Source organism: Onychostruthus taczanowskii, unplaced genomic scaffold (assembly GCF_017590055.1).
Source record: "Onychostruthus taczanowskii isolate IOZ18803 unplaced genomic scaffold, ASM1759005v1 scaffold43, whole genome shotgun sequence".
Lineage (NCBI taxonomy): Eukaryota > Metazoa > Chordata > Aves > Passeriformes > Passeridae > Onychostruthus > Onychostruthus taczanowskii.
Genome location: NW_024501792.1, coordinates 5,475,476 through 5,498,405, shown reverse-complemented (window position 1 = coordinate 5,498,405; position 22,930 = coordinate 5,475,476). Strand labels below are relative to the sequence as shown.

At 48.5% G+C, this 22,930-nt stretch overlaps 1 protein-coding gene across 1 annotated transcript; it reads right to left on the bottom strand.

The window, feature by feature from the left end:
* Positions 1 to 251: 251 nt before the first annotated feature.
* On the bottom strand, positions 252 to 22,930 carry MSANTD2 (Myb/SANT DNA binding domain containing 2). Its single transcript, XM_041413968.1, is given in 5 exon segments — positions 252 to 1,742; positions 8,328 to 8,388; positions 10,028 to 10,286; positions 22,457 to 22,734; positions 22,737 to 22,930. Coding segments are annotated over 5 exon segments (1,638 nt in total). The 5' UTR covers positions 22,924 to 22,930; the 3' UTR covers positions 252 to 889.

Here is a 22,930-nt window from a genome sequence, read left to right as displayed (position 1 = left end):
AGGTTGTTCTCACGAAGAGTTTTGGAACTCGGTTGAAAACAAAAAAAAAGGGGAAGAAGAAAAGACAAAAAAAGGGTAAAAAGTGAAAATAGAAATAATAAAAAAAAACAAAATTAAAAGACTCAAAAGAAAAAAAGACAAAGGAAAATGATGAAGAAATTTTAAAAAACAAACAAAAAAGACATGATAAAAAGAAGATAAAAAAGAGGAACAGAGAAAAAAGAAAAAGAATGGAAAAATGAGAGAAATAAGAGAAAAATAATGATTAAAAAAAGACAGTAAAGAGAAAAATAGGGAAAAATAAAGAAAAAAAAAAGCCAGGAATTATTTTAATGTTATAAAAATAAAATAAAATAAAATAAAAGCAGATATGGCAACGCTACTAAGGGTGTGGAATACGTCACGGAACCCAAAGTCTCTGCAGGCAACACTGTTTGGAGAGAGGAGAACACTCGATGGTGAAAAAAGTGAAGTTCTAAATTATATACAAGATATCTAAGGGTGGCTTTGAAAAACAGTCCCGGGCCGGGAGTTGGGGTTGCCCTCGCCGTTATCTATTGCTTATTGAGTCAGATCCAGAGTAACACTTCGAGACGGATGCATCCAAATGAGACACCGTGGAATAAAGGAAAGACCAAACCCTCAGTTGCGGTATGAAAACGCCGTGTGCACGAGCTTGTCCCACGTGGAATGTACCGACAGCCGCCCCGCGGGCCGGGCGCTCCTCCCGGCCACGCCGCTCCCGGAGCCGCGCCCGGCGGGTGGGGAGCGCCCGGCGGCCCCCGCGCACCCCAGGCGGAAACGTCCCGTGCGCCCGGATGTGAACGGACAGGATCCGAGTGAGATGGAAAACGGGGCCGAAAGCCCTGATCCTTATGAAGGACGAGACTCAGTTGTTAAATTTTAAGGGGTACCCGATGGCTTTTTCCAGGCACTCTACCAAAGAGCCAGCAGACAGAAAATCCCTCTCCACTTCCACAAATTTGATGTAGATGGATTTGGGTGAGACACCGGGCTCTACGACGCAGTTCTGAGATAAAAAGGCGTTGATCCCGACCCAATCTTTGCTGAAGGTTTTGGTGTTTGCCTGGAAGTGTAAAAACAGGCACTGCTGGAGAGTCCGGACCTCGGCGATGCCGAGGTAACAGTAGATAATCCGGGCAGATTCCATATCCACCCGAAGGGAGGCCTGTGGCGAGGGGACCTCGAGCTCCCCTGGAGTCTCGTTGCCGGGGTCGGGCGCCCGGTGCTCGGCCAGAGGGGAGGGGAGCTTCTCGTGGCACTCCTCGTATCCAATGGCATACAGGCCAGGGCTTTTTGGGATCCCTCCAGGTAATAAATACTGCACCACGTTCCCTCCAGTGGGCTTGGAGTGAGCGATGGGAATCCAGTCGATCTCCATGTGCAGCTCCAAGCATCTGGCTTCGCTGATGGTGATCTCCAGGAATTTGTAATAAACATTTTTCCAGTTCATTTTCTGTACTCGGGTCATGATCACCCGACCTTCTGGTTTTTCTGAGTTGAAATACTCCCGGAGCCGCTTGCCCAGGGGCACCTGGGAGCTGATCTCTGCGTAGTGGTAACGGATATCCTCCTTCCAGCGGGTGTTGTACCCAATGCCAAAAATGGCCAGTTTGTTAGAAAGGTGGAGCCTGGAGAAGTCCGTCCAGCTCTGAAACAGCTCCCACTTCAACTGGACCGACTCCAAGATTTGCATAATGTTCTGCATGACGTCACGCTTCCTGGAAATTAAGAAACAGGGAGAGAAGGATAAAGGCATCAGAGCTGAAAAACTTTCCCAGGGAATGCACCAACACTCAGAAAATATTAATCCCCATGAGCTTTCTTTTCTTACTACTACATTTCTGGGGCAGTTAATGGGTTGTAACAATGCTCTGATAGGGGAATTTTAAATTAATCTTGACAAAACAAAAACAAACCCAACTCCTCCTGATATCAAAGCATCTCCAAGAAGCATGTATCTGTCACTGCTGAATAAATACACACTTAACTACTGGGTCATTCCTTACAATCCTGGGCTTCTGTCGGCACATGACTCGTGAGCTGCATCCCAAACTCACAACTGCCACTCAAAACACTTCTGCCTCGTTGTTATCCCCAAATTAATGCCAGCAAATGGGACTGTAATTGTAAAAATCCCAACAGGAGCATGAAGCCACTCCCAAGGGCTCTGTCCCGGTGCTGCGGTGGAAACACAGCCCAAGGGACCAAACCCCTGGAGCAGAAGATGCTCCCAGACACATCCCAGATGCTGTGGGATGGACAGCAGCAATCCCTCCAGAAAGACGATTATGAAATCCCCACGCTCCCAAAAATGTGTTTTCACTCCCAGCTGCAAGGTTTCAGAGAGGGGTTTACACCAGGAGAGAGCATCTGTGTGCACCTGCAGCGAGCTGGAATAGCTTCCTCCAGGATAAATGAGACCATTAGGGTGTAATTAGCTGGTAGGGAGAACTCCTAATTTGGGAAGTTATTGTCCTATAATCAAAGCTGTAGAAGATAATGCAACTCATTTGCTAAAGGAGAAGCTACTCTTGGTCCAACAAATGGGATGTAAAGGATCTTTCCATGCAACTCTGCTTCCTTTATCCATTGCGCCACGTCTGTAAAGCTGAATTGTGAAGGCCACTGCACTCCCAGGAGGATTTCTTCTCCTCCCACACCCCACCAGGAGGACATACTGTACCAGGTGGCACAGGTCTTGTACAGGGCACACGCAAACTTCCCTCCTCCTGCAGGTTCCTCAAGATCACTTGAACTCCCTAAAACCAGCCCTTCCCAACGGAGTTCAGCATCACACTGGTGAGGGACATGAGGCCTCTAAGAGCAGATACAATACCCCACAACCAAAGCTGACTCTGGTGCATTCCTGCCCAATAAATCCCTGTGGGAAGCAGCTCTTTTTCCATCATAATGTATGTAAGGGTTCAAAGAAAACTGGGAGCTGCCGAGCCCTCCTGTGGTGCTGGAGAGGCCCCACTTTAGAGCCTTTCATCCCAAAAAACCTTTTACAGATCTAACTACAAGGCACGTGATTCTGGCAAGGTTCTCCAGGTGCTGGGTGTCCTGCAGATGATGGAGGCCTCTGGGCTCAGGACACAGAGCTCTGGTTTGACACATGATGGTCGGTGCACACCATCTGCAAACCTCACCTGTGCTGTCCAAGCCCCCCCAAGCGTTTCTGAGCATCCAGGTAGGGACAGCTCCCTCCTCACAGCGACACCAGCGCCACATCCATCACCACCTCATCAACCTCACCTGCCTTGTAGCACCAATCATGTCAGAAGTACCCTGAAAAGACCTTCAAAGGCATTTTGGGAAGTACATTTCCACCATAACTGGAGTGTAATCGAGTTTCTAGAGCACTGAGGAGGGACAGGCGAGACAAGCAGAACCCAGGGGTTCTTAAAAACACTGATTCCACCAGCACTTAAGTTCTATTTCTTACTAAAAGTTATTCTGAGGAGTCACTTCCACTACCTGGCAGTAACAAAGAGAAATCTCAGACAAGAAGAATGCATGTTTACCCCAAATCCATTTCCATTTACCCTGTGGCATAAACACTGTGGCAAAACTCATTTAAAGCTTCCCTGATGCTTTGCCATGCTTGGAAAGTATCTTTTTGAGGCTTCTAGAAGTGCAAGTTTACTTTCTGGGCACAAGGGGGTAGGACAGCCGAGGGGACAGGGCAGTGCTGGAGCACAACTCGGTGTCTCAGCACTGGCACACATCACTCCTGACAGCAGCTGAGCTCAGTTATTCCCTTCCCAAGGCAAAGACAGGAGAGCATGGCGTGGGCAGGTTTTCATTCAACAGCTGAGGAGCAGAGTGAGGAACTGAAAGCAAAGCCCCCACCTTTATTAAGTGCACTATAAATACTCTGCTCGGTTTAGCTCGGCACAACCCAGAGCCGAGCTCGGCTGCATTAGTCACTGCAACTGCTCCTGCAGGGAATGGGAATCACTGCATGGGAGCACAGCTTCAGCAGCACACGGAGAAGGACTTTCCACGAGGAACCCACTGCTTCCAGCACAGAGGAGAACAGAGAAAAATGAATTTTAAGTTTTGCTTTTCAGGTTTAGCATCTTCTTGCTTTTGCCAGGACCTGACTTGGCAGTGCTTTGCGTTCCCAGGCTGTATCCAGGATTTTGATGACTTAGCCAAGCAAAGGTATCACCAGCAGTAAAAATTACTGTTATTTAATTATTTATTAATTTCAAATGTAATTTTCATTCATTCAACAATTTGAAATTATTTATTAAAGTTGTGCTTATGTATTTGCTTTATTAGTATTGTTAATATGATTCATTTTTCAAGAGGACAATGGGAGCTGAGCAGAGGGTTTAACCTGTTGTGTGTCTCAGGACAATCTCACTTGTTAGCTGCAGAAGGTGCCCTAGAGCTGGATTTTCCCTCATCATCAAACTATCACCTCCCTGCTGGAGTCTGGGACCTGCATTTCTTCCTCCTTAGAAGCTTTTGCAATTCAAATGAGGAAAAACTTGAGACAAGAGTAGGCGCAAATTTGTTCTAGGGCGCTGTTTCCAAACCAGGCAGACTTCAAAGGGCCCAGAACAGCTGCTTGCAGTGAAGATCCATAAGCTTTCTCTAGTTCATCTTCCCAAAACCAGCAGTGAATCAAACCACTTCTCGAAGTCTCTAAGCAGTATTTCACTTTTCAAAACAGTTTACATGGAGACAACAGCCAAGGGCAGGCAACAGCAGAGCTGACATGGGGAAGGAGCATCCTGATGGAGGATGGGACATGGACACAGGTTACCTGCTGCCCTTTGCTTCCCATACTGCCAAAAATAAAGTGAAAGGTGGGAAGTCCCTGTGTGTCACAGACTTACAACACTTTGGCCTGCAAGGGATCCTAAAAGGGATCCCCCATCCCTGCCATACGGAGGAACACCTTCCACTAGACCAGGTTGATCCAAGCCCTGTCCAGCCTGGCCTTGGAAACCCCCAGGGGTCCAGGGACCCCACCCTCACAGGGAGGAATTCTTTTCCAATATTCCACCTAACCCTCTGGCAGTGGGAGCCATTCCCTGTGTCCTGTCCCTCCATCCCTTGTCCCCGTCCCTCTCCAGCTCTCCTGGAGCCCCTTTAGGCACTGGCAGGGGCTCTGAGCTCTCCCTGGAGCCTTCTCTCCTCCAGGTAAACACTCCCAGCTTTCCCAGTCTAACTGCAGAGCAGAGGGGCTCTGGTCTTTGCAGCACCTTTACCATGTCCCCCTAAAGGAGCCCATGGCTCTCTCTGTGTCACTTGGAGACACAGTGCCTGAGTGGGGACAGCTGTGCTGTCCTACATTGTTGGGAAGTTCAGAGGAGATCGGATATCTGCCCTCTGACACCCAGGCAGGTTGTACACTTGCTGTAACTAAAAGCTATCCATAGGATGCCCACTAAATCCTTAAAGCTACAATTGGCCTTTTTTCCTCCCAGATTTATAGCTCACTTTTCCCCAGCCCTTTCAGTGTTTTGGGGCTTTATTAACACCTTATCTTCATCCAGCCCTCCTTCACTCATACAAATAACCATATAGTTATATGTATTAATTGGTACTTGAGGAACCTGGTCCAGACATTCCCTATCCCTTGCTTTCTCCTTTGCTCACATCCATTCTTGTGCTCATAGCACTTGGCTACACGAGCTGATGACAAAAAAACTTCCTGTTATGAGCACCAACCAAACTGCACCAACGTGAACCCAGCAGGGCCCAGGGCAGCGAGCTGCCGGAGCCATCGCTGCGTCGGGTCCTTGGGGATCTGAGGAGAGAACGAGACACCAGTGGTGGGGTTTAAACAGCTCTTGGCTCTCACACAAACCTGCACTGGCACCTGCAGCAACGTGCTTGCCTTCCCTGTGCTCCTGCTCCGTGACTGAGGCACAGCCTGGAATCCAGAGGGATCGGGACAAGCTCAGTCAGCGGCCTTGGGGACTCTCATGAGGTTCAACAAGGCCAAGGGCAGGTGCTGCACCTGGGTCAGAGCAACCCCCAGGATCAATGCAGGCTGGGGAGGAAGGGATGGAGAGCAGCTCTGGGAGAAGCACCTGGGGTGCAGGTGGGGGAGAGCTGGACAGGCCCTGGCCCAGAACCCCCCTGTGCTGGGCTGATCCCCAGCGTGGGCAGCAGGGCAGGGGGGATTCTGCCCCTCTGCCCCCCAGGTGAGACCCCACCTGCAGAGCTGCCTCCAGCTCGGGGGGCCCAGCACAGCAAGGAGCTGGGGCTGCTGGAGCCAGTCCAGAGGAGGCCACGGAGATGCTCCAAGGGCTGGAGCCCCTTGGCTCTGGAGCCAGGCTGGGAGAGGGGGGGTGCTCTCCTGGAGAGGAGAAGGCTCTGGGGAAAGCTGGGGAGGGACTTGGGACAGTGGATGGAGTGACAGGACACAGGGAGCACCTTCCCACTGCCAGAGGGCAGGGATGGATGGGATATTGGGAAGGAATTCTTCTCTGTGAGGGTGGGCAGGCCCTGGCACAGGGTGCCCAGAGCAGCTGTGGCTGCCCCTGGATCCCTGGGAGTATCCAAGGCCAGGCTGGATGGGGCTGGGAGCAACCTGGGATAGTGGAAGTTGTCCCTGCCATGGCAGAGGGTTGGAATGAGATGACCTTTAAGGCTCCTTCCAACTCAAACCATTCTAGAATTCTGTTTCTCTATGTCCAAAAGCACACCACAAGTTTCACCAGGATTTGAATGACTTCTGGAGACAATTTTTGCTGAAAATCTGCCCTTGACCAAGAAGGCAAATGAACTCGTCTTTGAAGTAGGCTATCTGCATTCTAAAATGCTGTGCAAAGAGGTGAAAGACTTTGATAACTATTTATCTACTGTGGCTTTTAGATGAAATTTTATTTTAAGATAATAAATAAATACCCAGCTTATCTTTGTATCAGCCATGCATCTTCTGACTGCTTTTAACTTACTGAGTCAGAGTTTACAAGTTCCTTCTCCTCACAGACAAGGGGAAAAGCAGCTTTTAGCAAATCTGTGCTTTGGAAAATGCTCTGTGCTTCCACTCCGCATGTAGGACGAGTTTATCGCTGGCACGCTTCACAAAATGCCCCAGAGTTCAGAGACTCCACTGCATTTTAGAGGGAATTTGGGGGGAAAATGAACATAAAACTCTGAAAGGTCTCATTTACCAAAATCTAATTCAGCTGTTCACGTACACATTAAAACTTGGAAGAGAAGATTCATGTGGTCCAAGCCTTTGCCTCAGAAAATTCAGGATTATTTGCTATGGAGCTCCTTAAAGGTAAAATTACTTCAGAACAGCACGAAGAAACTGTTCAAAGTGGCAGTAAGAAAGTTAATATTGAAAAAAGATATTTTTCTCCAGGTTGTCCCTGTGTTGTTAAAATGAATTTGCTCCATGTGAAGAAGAAAATTCACCTCTGGCTATGTGAATATCCACCTGAAGTCAGGAGTCTGCCAAAGCTACACCACTGCCAGGGAAGCTTCTTGTTAATTATTTTTCTTTTAAAATTACTTTTATTTTCTTAAGTTATTTTATTTTAAATTTATGTCTCTTTTTACTTATTTATATTTATGTTTTTAGAGATTTTTTTTCATTGAGTTACAGTACAAAGCCTCTGTTCTCTATGACTCATCAGGGATGTTCTGTTGCTCTTCCCTGTGCTGGTGACCTCCTACCCTACAGCAGCTGATTTTCTACCATGGAAAATCCCAGTAACACTAAAAGCCACTGGTGTGGGAGCTCCTGTGAGGAACCCCAAAGGACGTCTGAGCCTGGGCTCACTCCCACTGCAGACAGAGCCACAGCCACCCCTAAAGGCTGGCAGAAAGCTGCCCTGGGCAGAGTAAATACAGCACAATTCCTTTCATTTTTGGGAATGCTCTGTGTTATTGTTGGAGAGGCAAGGGAGAGTTGCATGCTCAAAGCATTCAAAAGGCTCCAGTGTTTGCTAGATTAAACCCAGCCAAAAGGTTACCAGTAAGGTCTGGAAAGTTATAAAAATGAAAGTCAGAGACTCCCAAGCTTTGGCATGCCTTCCCACCAAGGAAGGGAGCTCTTCTTGTGGATTCTATCTGTGGTTTAAGTCCTCACATCCATGTAGTAAGTCTTGTTTTGTCACTGAATGGCAAAGCCAAGGAGAAACAGAGTTATGAAGCTTTTCAGCTGTTCCGAGGTAATGGGAATAATGCAGAAAGCAGATTCAACTGTATGAATAGTCTTGCACAATGTATTTATAATTATAAACAGAAGTTTCAAATATCCTCCCCTCCTGCACATTATCCCCAGGGAAATACATTCCAGAGTAAAACATTCATAAATTACTTACTGCGTGTCTTCTGAAGACTCCTGTTTTATCTTTAATGTTCTTTTCGTGGTAGGCATTTCATCTGAAAGGTAAAATTCCAACACATAATTAGATTTTAAATAATGTTCTTAGGGCTTTTTTTTTTAAAAAAAAGAGCTTGAAAATAAATAAAAAATAAATCTGAGTTGCTTCCTAAGCCAGGCAGTCTGCTGGAGTTCTGCAGGAGACAGCTCCAGCTCCTACACCCTCTGTAATTGATTGAGTTTTTCTTTAACTTGGAAGAGATATGGTCAGTTAAGATCTGAATCTCCCTCTGCAAGTGGAAAACCTTTCATGGACAAGGCTCCAGTCCCATCCATTAAATCACACATTGACAGAATTGCAAACTACATTGTTTCAAGGAAAAGAAATAAGAAAAAGCAATTCAGCTTCTAATGGCACATTTCAAGAGGAAGCAGCAGCAGAACTGCATCTGTGTTCAATTCAGACGTTGTGTGCCAAATGCTTTGCTCACAACTTCTGAGTGTGAAGGGCATCGTCAGCCCGAGCGCACGCAAATGTCCCCGAAACTGGTGACAAACCAGGAGATCCCAGCTTGACTCACCATAACAAGCCACACCAGACAGAATTAGCCATCATTTACATACGTTTTGTAACGTTTTCTTCTCCCCACTGTTTCTCTCCCACATATTTCTGACTTTTAAATCCCCCAGGGAAGGAGTCTGAGGAACTGGAATGTGGTTAACAGCCAACTTGCAAATTTTAACATTAAACTGCGATCTAAGGCTCTTCCAAAGCATCCTGACTCACCAGTCCCCCAAACACAGATGTGTACAGACACCCAACTGCACCTCCTCTCCCTCTTTCATCCTATAAATGGGGAAAAAAGCCTTTATACAATTCACCTTCACCTGCATCTCCATTGGACCGTATCAACTTAAAGCTTCTGCTGTGAAAAAACCCCTGCTCAGGCAAGGGAGGAACACACACCCATAAGAGGAGTAGCTTGAGACAAATATGCCTCAAGAAACCCACTTCTTCCTAGAACTGCTCAGATTGGAGTGTGTTTTCTGTCAGGGATGTGGTACCCTGATCTGTTTAACAAAGTTCAAAAAGCCATGAGCAACAATTAAACCTCCAAATTAATTTAAAAATTGACTTTTAGGCAGAGACAGGCAAGAACAGCACATGGAAGAGTTTGGTTTAGGTCTCAAACATCAAGTGTGAGTTCGCTTGCTATTGTTTCATTTTAAAAAAGGCCACACCTTTGGATACAGGTATATTGACATGTTTAATAGCAATATATCAAGGTAAATAAGAAAGAACAACATTTTTTACAGTTGCTGGTGTTGCCAGTAGCAGGCTGAAGCCCTGTTCACAATTTATGCAACTGATGTTTGAATGGTAACACCCAGGTACCACTGGAAGGGAAAATATCTCCTGAATCCCATGAGGGAAAGTAAAACTGGGAGTGAAAGGACAGACGGGGAAGGTGTCATCTCTGCTGCTTCTGGGCAAACAGCCCTTCTTTCCACCAGTCCTGGTCCACGGTTTGCTTTTGATGAAGTGAGGAATTTCTGTCCCTTTTCTCCCCAAGGATGTGTTTAACACCGTGAGCACATTCTGTCTGAGAGGTGAAAGCTGGTACAGAGATATGTGTGTGCCAGACAGCCAGGAGCACAAACCCAAGGAGGGAGATGTGCCAAGATGGGATTTCTTACCCAGCTCCTGCTCGCCGGTCTGGTAGCAGTGAAGATCCTGACTGTGGTTTCCCCAGTCCTCCTGAGAGTATTCCTCCATCGTGCTGCCATCCGACTCCAGCTCCTGGTACAAGCCACTGCTGTTGATGAGGACGGGCTGGCAGGGCTGGGAGTCCCATCCTCCCTGCCCAAACACCTGCTCCAGCTGTTCAAAGGTGTAGCTGCTTTTCCTCTTGCCAACGCCGTGCTCCTTCACGCGGCTGTAGCACCTGCGGAGGGTCTGAGAGAGAGAAGCAGCTCAGTCAGGGGATGTGGGGCTGGACAAGAACACAGGCACCCACACAGTCACACAGGCAGAGTTTAGGGCTTTGGGGGTTATTTCTGTTGGTCATATTTGCCCCACGCTCATGAGCAATGCTCCCAAATTAATCTACACCCACCAGGAAGCATCATATATATATCCGACATTCCCGCTTAGCGTTAACATCTATGACACAGGACAAGTTGTGTAGCAGCTACAGATTCCTCAGATTTAACTTGGGTAATTTATGCTCTTTCTCACTTAAAAAAAAAAAAAAAATCCCCAGATCTCCTATGGATGCAGGGAAAAAATAAAATAAAAATACCAAGAGCCCCCCAGTCAGAGACACCAATCAGCCAGGAAAATGCACACCTACTATGAGGAGGAGAAAGCAGAGCTGGTGTTGTGCCCACAGCTTGGAGAGGGGAAAGCAGGGAGGAGAGAGAAAGGAAAACAGAAAGATTTTCCCCAAAAGCAAAGACAGTCCAACCTTCCTTACTCTGGTAAGAAGACACAAGGTACAAAATGGATATGCCTAAGCTATTCAGCTAGGAAAATATTTATTACTTACATATTTTTGCATTCCTTACTAACTCACTCTGTCTCTTGTGAAGCTGCTGAAATTTAAAAGAGGTCAAATCAATAATGCTCCCAGTTCCCAGACTTTGATATCAAGCATCAAGTAAGTCACAGCACTGAGGTGGCTTGGTATGAGCAGACTCTCAAACAGAGCTGGGGCAGAACCTCCCACACTGATGCCAAAGCCTCACCCAGTTCTGGTGATCCCTTTGACATCCCACATCAAGGGTTAAGCCACTTCATTGCTGCTGGACAAGCCTACGGTTCCATCCATGTTTTCCCCCTAATCTGGAGCAAAAGATAACAACTTGGGGGTAAAAAACCTAAAGCTTTCTACACAACCCTTAGTGTGGTTTTAACTCTACCACTGCTCTGATCTTGAAAGACAGTGATATGCCCCAGGTTTTCTGGGTCTTTTCACATTAGTAAACTGCTAGAAAACATTAACTTTTAAAAAAATTAAATGTATCAGATTGCTGATGTTCTAAGTTGAATGGCAAAGCTGCCTCCAGAAATCAAGAGAGGCATTAATTTGGGAAGGACTAGTCCTGCTCCCTTGCTTTCTGCAGGAGGACTGTAATGGACACATCATTACAAAAACTACTTGGTTTTTTTCCCCCCAAAGAAAGGAACTTTTAAAACTCCAGAAAGCTGGAACCTACCTAAAGCTCCTCATACACTGGGTTAACAGCATCAGCAGCAAAGGGATACATTTCTAACCAGTTTCCTCCTGAGATTCAGAGCCCTGGGGGCAGAAGCAAAACCGCTAAGCAGCAAGTCAGTATTACTCTGCTGTTTTAAACAAAAACACACGAAAACAACACAAAATAAAAAATAACCCATATAAACACACAGGCAACAACAGGCATGAGTTATTCCATGGTTTAAGGTGCAACCCTTCCCACTTTTGCCATTACTACCTCAGGATAAACAGGCAGATTCTCTTTGGATGGACACCAGCACGTTTTAACTTTCTGTCTGTGAGCAGGGTGGAAAACAACCTGCCACAGCAACCCAGCCTAGAAACCTGTTGGTATTTGCTGGTGCAAAGAGGGTTCTCTCAGGCTGGGGTACAGATACATTTGGTTGTTAGAATTCAGCTTTCTCACTCCAATTTCTCTCCTTTCAGCTCAAATCTCACTGACCAATAAGGGCAAAGTAATTTCATTCCCAGACTCTAAAATCCACCCAAGTTAGATTTTTTAAAATATATTTCCCAGGCCCCAGTTCTTGTACCTGGGCCAGCTTATCCACAGGAGTTAAACACGGATTTAGAGCCTCCAGCTGAATTGATTAGCAGCCTTCAAGTGAAACAAACTGTTTCCAAAGCATCTCTACACTTGGCCAAGCCCTCTGGGAATGCCCAACACCCTCAGCCACTCTATTTTCACACCCTATTTTCAGCATGTGCTTCAAACATCTCTCCCCACCAATGGGGTTATGGAGGATCCCACACTAGGTTGTAGCCTAGTAGTAATTAATTATTTCAGTCAGGCTGCAATCTGGCTTATTTTACTAACAAAATAATTTAGCAGCAAGTCAATGCAGACGTGTAGAAAAACTAAAGGGAGCGACACAGGAAAAGGGATGAAAATAAATGAGCAACAGTGTGACTGCTCATTACTTGATACTTTTGGGGGTACTGCCCAGATGCTCACCTGGTTGTGTTACCTCCACTTCTGCAAGCAGATAACCTAAAATTTGAGGGAAATAATCTCAAATGTAGGATTTCCAAAGCACCAAAGGGTCTGTGGCTAAGCAGCTGGTGGCTCCTTGGTCTTGTGTGCTGGAGAACCAAGACTCCTGCTGGCTTTCTTCTTGGAGGCTCTCCCCAATGTCTCCAACAGGCAGTCCCTACAACTTCTCCTGATGTTCCCTCCAAATACCACCAGCCCACAGGCTTCTCTTCTTCAGAGAGCCTGGTAAGACCTAGAAAATTGCTCAGACCTCAGGAAACCTGGACATTTTATAATCCTTAACCTTTCTCTCACCATTTTATCCTGATCTCCAAGATCTAAGATCTGTTTGTTTCTTACGCACCTCCTCTACTCCTCCTGGTGTCCAGCTCAACTCCTGCTCCGTGGCTCCTGAAGTGCACATACACAGATTGATACAGATACAGAAAGCAGGGAATTTAGGACAAGTAACTGAAAACAGACCTGATCACTGCCCAGTGACTGCTCAGACTGGAAGAGACCGAGGCTTTTGCTTATTGTTCTGCAACACTGCCTGCAACACGAACACACATGATCCCAGCTTAATTTATAATCAGGAAAACCAAAGGAGGAGACAGTCACAAAGCTCATTGTGGATTTTCTCACCATTTCTAACTCACGAGTCCTCATCTCTACAAGTGAAGCCACCGAAGAACCTGGAGCTCTGCAGGAACTGCAGGATGAGGATGAGAAAAACCTTTAGGAAGGCTGCAGACATGGTCCTCCTCCCAGCAAAAAAAAAAATAAGATGAGGGAGAACCAGACCACAGCAAGTTTTTATATGTCATCCAACATGGAATTCCAGATCCCTGATCTGAGACATGCCCTTACTCAGGGAGAAGCTATGGGCTCTACAGAGCAGTTTGGTGGCCTGTGGCTGTGTCCACATCCATGTTTAAGTTGATTCATTTATAGCAGCCTAAAGGGGTCCAGATGTCCCAGAGCACCACCTAGCACAACACTCAGCTTCAAAGAGCTACTTAATGTAGAGGAGTTCTCAGCTTTATATCCCAAATAAAGAACAGCAGTGCCAAACAGCTCCCTCCCTCATCATGCCAGGATACTCATAGGAAACACAAGATGAAACTACACTGGGACAAAATAAACAGCTTTTCAAGCCTGGAGTGGTTGTAGGGGACAGTGAAAGTTCTCAAAGCCTCCATTTTTAAGTTCCTGGGAGCAGAAGGTAACAAATCTGTGTAATAACTTCAGCTCATGAACTTTTAGGTTAAAAGCTATGTGCAAGGCAGGAAATCACAAGAGTTAAAGGGGGTATTGCCTCAACAAGCCCCATTTCTGTGGTTTATCAAAAATAAAATGAGAAGAACAGCACCTCAAACTCTTGGGAGAGCTACACACCACTGCAGGAAGACAGCTGATGACAGCAATGCATCTCCAGCATGAGGCCCCAAATAGGAATACCCCTCTGCAGAACGTGAGAGCCCAGCACTCAAACAGGTCCCCAAGGGCTCAGGGTCAGTCCCAGGAGCTGCTGCAGCCCAGTCTGCAAAGGCTCCAGCCCCACAGCTGGCTGCACATCTGCCCAAACACAGCACTGGGGACACGATGGCTGTCACAGTGAATCACTCTCTACATCAAAGAGCAAGGCCTTGGCTGTGCCCTGATTTACCCAAACACACAAGGACTTCCTGAAGAATTTGGCTCTGGTAGAGAGGAAAAGTGATGGGAATGCCCTCACAAGAGGGGAGAAGGGTTGGGGGGTAAATGTAGACAAGCTGATTGTCTTGATTGAGGTAAGAACCAGAGCTCTCTTTGGCCCACGAAGAAGCAAAGTCACTCTGGCAGACACGGGTAGGGGGATATCAGTGGAGGCAGGGCTGACTCGGGTTTTTGTTAGAGAGAGCTGGAACCAAACGAAAACTCACAGCCACCACTGCCAATTTCTAAATCACAATTAAATGTAATACAAAAAAAAAAAAGCTCTTGCTTGTGCAGGAATTATTCACAGAAGCTCCACAGCCAATTGCAGAGGTCAGCCCCCATGAGAAAGGACTTGGCCAAGAGTGAATGAAGCTGGGGTTTTAGAGGAATTATTCACAGAAGCTCCACAGCCAATTGCAGAGGTCAGCCCCCATGAGAAAGGACTTGGCCAAGAGTGAATGAAGCTGGGGTTTAACAGGCTGTGTCCCATCAGGGTGAGGAAACCAGTGACCTGTGGTGCTGTGACAACAGACCCTGCAGTGCTGTGGGCTCAAACCAACAACCTGGGAAGATGCTTCACTGCTTGCTGCTATCAGAATGCTGAGGACACTCAGACCCTCATCAGGGATTTGTTACTAATTGAGTGAGACCCTTAGAGAGGAGACTCCAGCACTGCCTGCAGAAAGGTTGGCAGCTGGGCATCTCTGTCTCTCGATGCTCCTGGTTTTCTTAAACCAGCACTGGATGAAAAGAATAGGAATGAACCTGTTAGAGCTTGAGAAGGCAGAGAAGCACCACCCTCCTCCAGACCCACCAAGCCAACGACTTTGTAAAGAGTTTGGATGTAGTGGGTGGTCCTCCAGACAGAGCTCAGCTTGCAGAGATCACTGAATCACAGAGCATCCTGAGCTGGAAGGGACCCACAAGGATCATCCAGCCCAACTCCTGCCCTGCCCACACGCCCCAACAATCCCACCATGTGTCTCAGGGTGTTGCCCAAATGGTCCTGGAGCTCTTGCAGGGTCAGTGCCATGACCATTCGCTGGGAAGCCTGTATAGGCACCCAACCACCCTGTGGGGAAAGAACCTTTTCCTGATATCCAGCTTAAATGGACAAGATGCCTGAGTGAGCTTCTCATGACCATTCCCTGGGAAGCCTGTATAGGTACCCAACCACCCTCTGGGGAAAGAACCTTTTCCTGATATCCAGCTTAAATGGATGAGATGCCTGAGTGAGCTTCAACCTGCTCCTGGCATGACCTGTTCAGACTTTACTTACTTTGGGGCAATGAAAGCCACACCTGAGTAGGTCACCTTGCCTTTGGAAACAAGCTCATTCCAAAAATCAAACTTGAAGTTGCATGCATCTACTTGTGATCATTGTGATCAAGACAAACGTCATTACACCACTCACAAAACCAAATTTTTAAGGAAAACCCAAACTTCATCAGCCTGGATGAAAAGAGGTCTGAGATGTACTCAAGAAGCCTCATCTGTGCAAGCCTCGAGAGATCACAGACTCAAATCCCTGCTGGCTCTCACTCTCAAGGGAATGGAGGGAGACTACAAGCCCATCCAGCAGAGGAAGAGCAGCACAAATCATTCCATGGGTGGGAGGGAAAACACTCCTCTCCAAAATGAGCTTCACTAAAGTGCAGACAGCATTGACATGGGCAGCAGCACAAGGGAAATGGTTTGCGACATTCAGAACCTAAAACACGTGACATCCAACAGTGTCCCAGCTGTGTGTGATCCTGAGGTCTCTAGAGGAAGGTCCACCACTTCAACTGTAAAAATGTTACCAGGGAGACCAAACTCTAAATCCATGGGAAAAGCTGGAACTGAAACACCAAAAGTGACTCGAACCCCGATTTTTACCGCTAGTGGTGAAAGGTTTGGTAACAGGTGAGTCCACAGCAGTCCAGAAAGCATTACCTGCCTGGCCCCCAAATTTACACACTCAGCAAGAGGGAGGTAAGCAGGAATTTGCCCCTGTGACAACACTTGAAGCACAGTGCAAAAATCAGGAACAATCAGGAAGATTTTTAACATCTTCCCAAGTCCCCCATGGTCAGAGAGCGCTACAGGAAAAAAATTGTGTGCGCCCAATCTAGGATTTAATGTTCACAAATCTCCCTGAGTGAGATTTAATGCTCAAGTTTTGCAATTCTGTCCTCCTGCAATGAGTTCCTGACCATCAACTGTTTCTGTCTCCCAGCTCCCTCTGGGAATCATTCTGCACCCATGGAACGAGCAGTGGATGGCCCAGGTACACCAGAGTATTATAGATACACAACACTGCTGCAGAAGCCACTGGATCATAAAGACACTAGTCCTGCATGTGCAATTCAAGACAGATTCTTACCAGCACAACAGCACTCTGCAAAATACCCCAGCTGAGAGCAAATCTAAGAGGGTTCATTCCACATGACACTCATATCCCAGAAATGCTCCTCTGCCACAGCCCCACAAAGGATTGAAACAATTAAATCTGCTCTTTGTCACTGAAGGGTTTATTTTTTCCTGCTATAAATGTCAACAAAAAGTTGCTCCCACCTACCAGAGCACATGAGATCCTCCAGTGAGAAGCTGGGCTGCTGGGAAGGGTTCAAGGAATGGCAAGAAACAGCCCAGCCTGGAAAACCCAGCACATCTGAATTTATTTAAGCCAAGGGAAGAAGGGGAGGCAACCTGAACACCTACACACATCACAGCCCAGGGAGTTAATGGGATGGGGAGCTGTGACTGAGATAAACTCAAGATAAAGACACCACATTCAAAAGAAATAGAAACCCAGAATCACGGAATTGGGCTGGAAGTGACCTTAAAGCTCCTCTTGATCAAACCCTCCTGCCACGGGCAGGGACACCTTCCACTATCCCAGGTTGCTCCAAGCCCTGTCCAGCCTGGCCTTGGACACTTCCAGGGATGAGACAGCCCCAGCTTCTCTGGGAAATCCGTGCCAGGGCCTCAGCAGCCTCCCAGGGAAGAATTGTTTCCTAATATCCAATCTAGCCCTGCCCTGTCACTGGGAAGACATTCCCACTTGCTCTGCCACTTCTTGTAGAAAGTCCCTCTCCATCCTTCTTGTCAGCTCAAATCAAAGTTGCTTTGAAGATGGATGGTTGGCAGGTTGCCATGAAATGCACCAAGGCTCCATCACTGGACATTTCTGAATCACAAAGACAGCCCCTCCACTCATTGGACCCGAGGATGGAATTCTGGCTGAAATCCTCTCATGTCCAGCAGCTCACACTAGATCACAGCAAGCATTGCTTCCAAGACAGCTTTGCTGGAGCAGCTTTTCCTGCCTTAAAAAACAACTCCATGCAAGGTTTACAGATTGTTTACATCACAGAGCACCTAAAAGCACAGCCCCCTTACAAACAAGCTTCACCATCATCATGTTTGTGTTGCCTAAAGCAAGAAATACCAACAGCTGATAGTCAGGTGTGATTTTCCAACCCTTCCCATTTCATGTGGGTTTGTGGCACTCCCATCTATGATTTGTTCTTTCTGAAACACTGAACCAGCACCTTCAAGGTATTTCTTTTCCTTTTGAAAAACAAATTGCTTTTGTGGACAACCACAACCCAGCCAAAACCTCCAGTCACCCATCTGGGGGGAGGAGTACATTGCTACACACAAAAAAAACCAACAACAGTGCAACTGGATTGGCAGTGATACTTGGGAATTCCTGCAGTCAGGAGTTAAGATGTTGGAACTGCTTCTCTTTGAATCAATGGGTTGGCACTGACTCTGGGAAAGGCAAAATAAAAGCAGAACTCACATTTCTGCAGTAGCTGAATAAATGACATTTTAAAAATGCCCTGAAATTAGTTTTAACAGCAACTTCTGAGAAGGGATTAGTCTCTGCTGGGGAAAGGCTCTCCAGCTAGAGGATTTCCAGCCCTGAAATGCTCTCAGCCCAGCTGAGCAATGTGCCATCAGGAGGACAAGTCTTTGATTCCACCTTCCATACAGATGCAAGCCAAGAGAAACAGAAAATCTCCCATGGGTTTAAAAAAAGGCCCAAAATCTGGTGTTGAAGAAACAACTGGAGCCCATTATTTCAAGAACATTCCTCTAAAACAAAACAAGCCCTTACCGCCTGAAAACACTCCTTGACTCACACAGCTCCAGCTGCAGCATCTGAGCTCACCTGTGCTTTCCCAGAGCACCCCATCCCTGCAGCCACCTGGGGTGTCTGGAAGAGGATGAACTGATGGAGTTCCAGCACACTGATGGAACATGTTCCACGTACCCCATGGACTGTGATCACAGCTTCACAGCTCAAGGCAAGGGCTCATTTTCCCATGCTTAAAGTCCCAGCAAACCTCCTGCTGCTTGCTTGAAACAGCATCACCCAGTGCAGGGCACAGGATCCCAGCAAGGCTGGGAAGGGTTTGACCAAATGCTCCATCACCTGCCTCAAAATCCCAGCTCCAAGGTCAAACCTGAAAACAGACAGCTCTGCATGTGCTGCTGTGGGAAGGTGATGAGTTTCAGGATAGAAAACCAGGCTAAATCCTTGCTCAGGAACATAGGGAATAGGAAAGGACTGGATGAAAGAACAGAGAGTGTCACTGAACAAGCAAGGATTAAGGACAGAACATGATTTGAAGGGATGAGGATGCTGTGGCACACAAGACAGCTTTTCTGGGAATGCAACAGGAAGAAACCAAGATGTTCCATTCTTCCTGCAGCTCCCAACTGCAGAGCTACCCAAGCCACAAATCTCAGAGCCACCAAGTTGGACTCAAGGTCTCTTTCCAAAGGAAAAGCTGCTGGAACACTTACATGTGAATCCCTAAATTTGAAACAGACCCTCCCAGAGCAGCTCCAACCTGACAGCAGCCTCATTCCAGCTGCTGATGTGCAGAAAAGCACATCCAGATGGTGAGAGACAGGCAAAAATCTGCATCAGGACCTTTCTGCACACCCTGTTTGAATTAAGAGAGAATGCATCCATGCCATACAACTGGAAAACCCTCTGCTTACAAGCTGACTTGCTCCTTTCAAGCTCATCTGCCTGTTGAGACTCAAGATTTGGCTGTCTCCAGGGAATGCAGGTGTTCCCAAGAAAAGCAGTATGGCATCCTTATGTAAAATTCATTTAAAAACCACCTGAACCTGGAATGTTTGAAGCACCATTTATTATCCAGCAGCAAAGTTTCAAGTTTCTGTCCCCTGATGGGCATTAAGTATCTGACAAAATCATGGAAACACAGAACATTTTGGGTAATAAATGGAACAATGCAGCCATGTGCTCCTTCATCACCATGTCCCCAGTCCTGTTCTCCTCCCCGGGGTGGAGGATTCTGAAGTGCCTGTGCCCTCCTCTTGCTCCTGCAGCACATGACAGTCCTCCTGCTCCATCTCAGAAGAATCCATGCATGACCCCTCCACATCCAGAAGTGACTTTTGTTTGTGGTGGACCATTGAAATGTCAAGCAGCTAATCCTGCCTGGAATCTTACAAAAAGTGGGACTTGAGGGTTGGCAACAGCTACCACACCTATCTCAATAATCCCTGTAACAAGGGAAATTCTTGACACCCAGGAGAGCTCACAGCTCCCAACAAGGACTCACTTCCCAGCAATTCCAGCCCAAAACCCACTGAGAGCACAAAGGCTTTGGAAAAGACACATTTTTGCTGCTCCAGATGACTGTGCTGAGGAAAGCCCTCACTGTGGGGATCCAGGATATGCAAAGTTTGGGTTTCTGGTGCCAGAGACAGCAGCATTCAAGGAGCTGTTCCTCCCCTGCACAAGGCCTGATGAGAGGCCAGGCTGTGCACAGGAACACTCATGGGTGGAACACAGATCACAGATTAACTCCCTTCCAGCATTACAGTGTTGAAGGAGAGCCCACCTCGATGTTCTGCAACCTAGAAACATCTAACAGGTCTGTCAGGAGCTGCTCTTGGTGATAAATATCAGCCCTGAGCTCTTTTTCTGCTGCTTGATAGGTTGTTTCTTCCAAGCTTGAACATTTCAGGAGCAAAGATGTGTTCAAGCCTCACTTCTGGAGGGTAAGTGGGAGAACCCTCAGCTGCAAGGAGCTCGAATTGCTGGGAGTGACCAAAATGCTCCCAAAATCAACTCCATGCAACAGCACCATCCAAAGCCAAACAGCCAGTTCTGGGCTGTTCTGACAGCAAGATGACACCTCACAAGCTGCCAGCACGCCCCAAAACTGGGGCTGGGAGCCTCAATATCACTGACTCCCATCACAGCCCAAAACCACTGACAAAGCCAGACCACCTCAAGGAACTTTTCCATCATGCAACTGCCTCTGGCAAAGCTCACAGGTTTGCATAAGAGCTGATTCAAGCAACAAGCACCTTGAGAGCCACCAGGAAAATTCACAGAATGACCAGGGTGGAAGAGACCTTCAAGATCATCGAGTCCAGCCCAGCCCCAACAGCTCAACTCAACCCTGGCCCCCAGTGCCACATCCAGGCTTTGTTAAACACCCCCAGGGATGGTGACTGCACCACCTCCCCGGGCAGCCATTCCAGAACTTTATCACTCTTTCTGGGAAAAACTTTTTCCTGATATCCAACCTAAATCTCCCTTGGTGCAGCTTGAGGCTGTGTCCTCTGGTTCTGTCAGTGCTGCCTGGAGAATGAGGGACTCCAAGACACTTTGCAGTGCAGCAACGTTCCTCTCCAAAAATATTTGGGTGTGTTCAAGGGAAAAAGGTCCCTGAGCAGCAAATACACAGCCAGGAGGGAAATACTTTGAGAACCCAAAGCTTTTAGAAAAAGTGGGTTTGTTTTGAGTATCTATTTCCAGGACAGGCTGCTCTAATCAAAGGGATCCAAGTGGAAATCTCTCACTCTCAGACATTCCTGAAGCTGCAGCATCACTTACTCCGTGTATTCTGCAAATACCTGAACAGCCCCAGCCCAGTTTGGCTAGCAGGTGTTTTTAAAGGATGGGAAGAGGAAGGGAGAAACAACCAGTCCACTGAGCCCCAGCAGTAACAACACATTTATTTCTCACTCCAACAGCATTTGAGGGGCTGCAGGAGCCAAATGGGTCAGGAAAGGAGAAATCAGAGCCAGAGGGAGATCAGAGCGTGTAAATCATCCTCCCAAACATCATCCACATTTACAAACTCAAACCCCACAGCACTTCCACATCATGTGAGTGTCTCCTCTCTGTAAAAGCAGGATGCACAAAGCAACTGCTCCCAAAGCAGGAACCAAACCCAGCCCTTTTTTCCCAGGGAATGATGGAACTGGAAAGGCCCCTCTGGAAAATACAGCCCAAGGCTGTCTATCAATTACTCAAGAGATCTGTGAAGCCACAGAACTTTCCTGTTGAGCCATCACACTCTACAAAACAATTCCACAGCAAAGGACAGAGCCAGGAATGCAAGAGCAGCCAGAGCCAGCCCTTGTTACTGGGGGAACTGGGAGCTGTTTTCCCAAGGGGGCTACAGGGAGCAGCCAGGGCCAGCCCCTCATGGACAGAGGATGCTGAAGGACACAGGAGGGGACAGAGCCAACCACAGCACCCACAGCACTTGGGGCCAAAGGAGGACACCCAGGGGAAAGATCCTGCTGGGGCTGTCCCCATGAGGGGACACAAACAACTGGGATGCCATGTCCCTCCCCACTCGGGACCATGGGATGCTACCAGAGCCCACCCACAGGAGAGGAACTGAACCCCTGGGAAGCAGTGCCCGTGTCCCAAAGGTGCTGCTGGAGGCTACGGGGGCAAGGGAGGGACCCAGAGGACATGGCAGCCAAGGGACACCGATGGAACCACGGGGAGCCAGGCAGCTGAGCCAGGGAATGGGACACCCTGCACCCAGGGCAAGGGCTGGGCTCAGGGCTGGGGACAACCGTGCCAGGGCCAGAGAACGCTCCAGAAATCCGCAGCATGGAGACCCCCAAAGCCCAAGCCCCGGGGACACGGTGCCCCCAAGCCCAGGCCCAAAGGACAGGCTGACACCCACGGCCAGCGCCAAAGGATGCTCAGGACAGATCCTGAGAGGACTGAACACCCGGGACACGGTGCCGCAGCCCCGGGAGCAGAGAACGCTCAGGAGAACAGCTCTCCGGGGAAGCGAGCCCAGGCGCTCCCGGGGCTCACCCAGCCGCGGGCGGGCGGCCGAGCACGGGGACCCCCGGCGCACCCTCCCGCCCCGGGCCGGCCCGCGCCGCCGCCCCCCCAGGTACCTTGATGCGCTCCCGGCACTGGGACGGGGTGCGCTCGTAGCCCAGCTCGGCCAGGGCGCGGGAGACGCGCTCGTACATGGCGGGCCCGGGCGCTTTGCTGCCGAACACGGTGCCCGCTCCCTCCAGCTGCTGGTACCGCGCCTCCACCAGCCGCTCGTTGCCCCACACGGCGATCAGCGCGTTGGTCTCCGCCGGCGTCCAGGACATCCCGCGGCAGGCGGCGGCCGCGGCGGCGGCGGCGGCGCCGCCGGGCGAGAAGGAGACGGAGGGCGAGGCCCCGCCGCGGGCCCGCCGGCCGCCGGCCCCGCGCCCAGCGGGGAAGCGCCGCTGGGCGTGGAGGGGTCGGACAGGCTGGGGTTGCCGTCGCTGAGCGCGCCCGGTGAGCCCGGCGACAGCACCTCCATCTTGGGGACGCGCAGCGGTGGCTCGGCCGGTGGGAGCTGCGAGGAGCCGCAGGGCGCCGCCATGATGGGG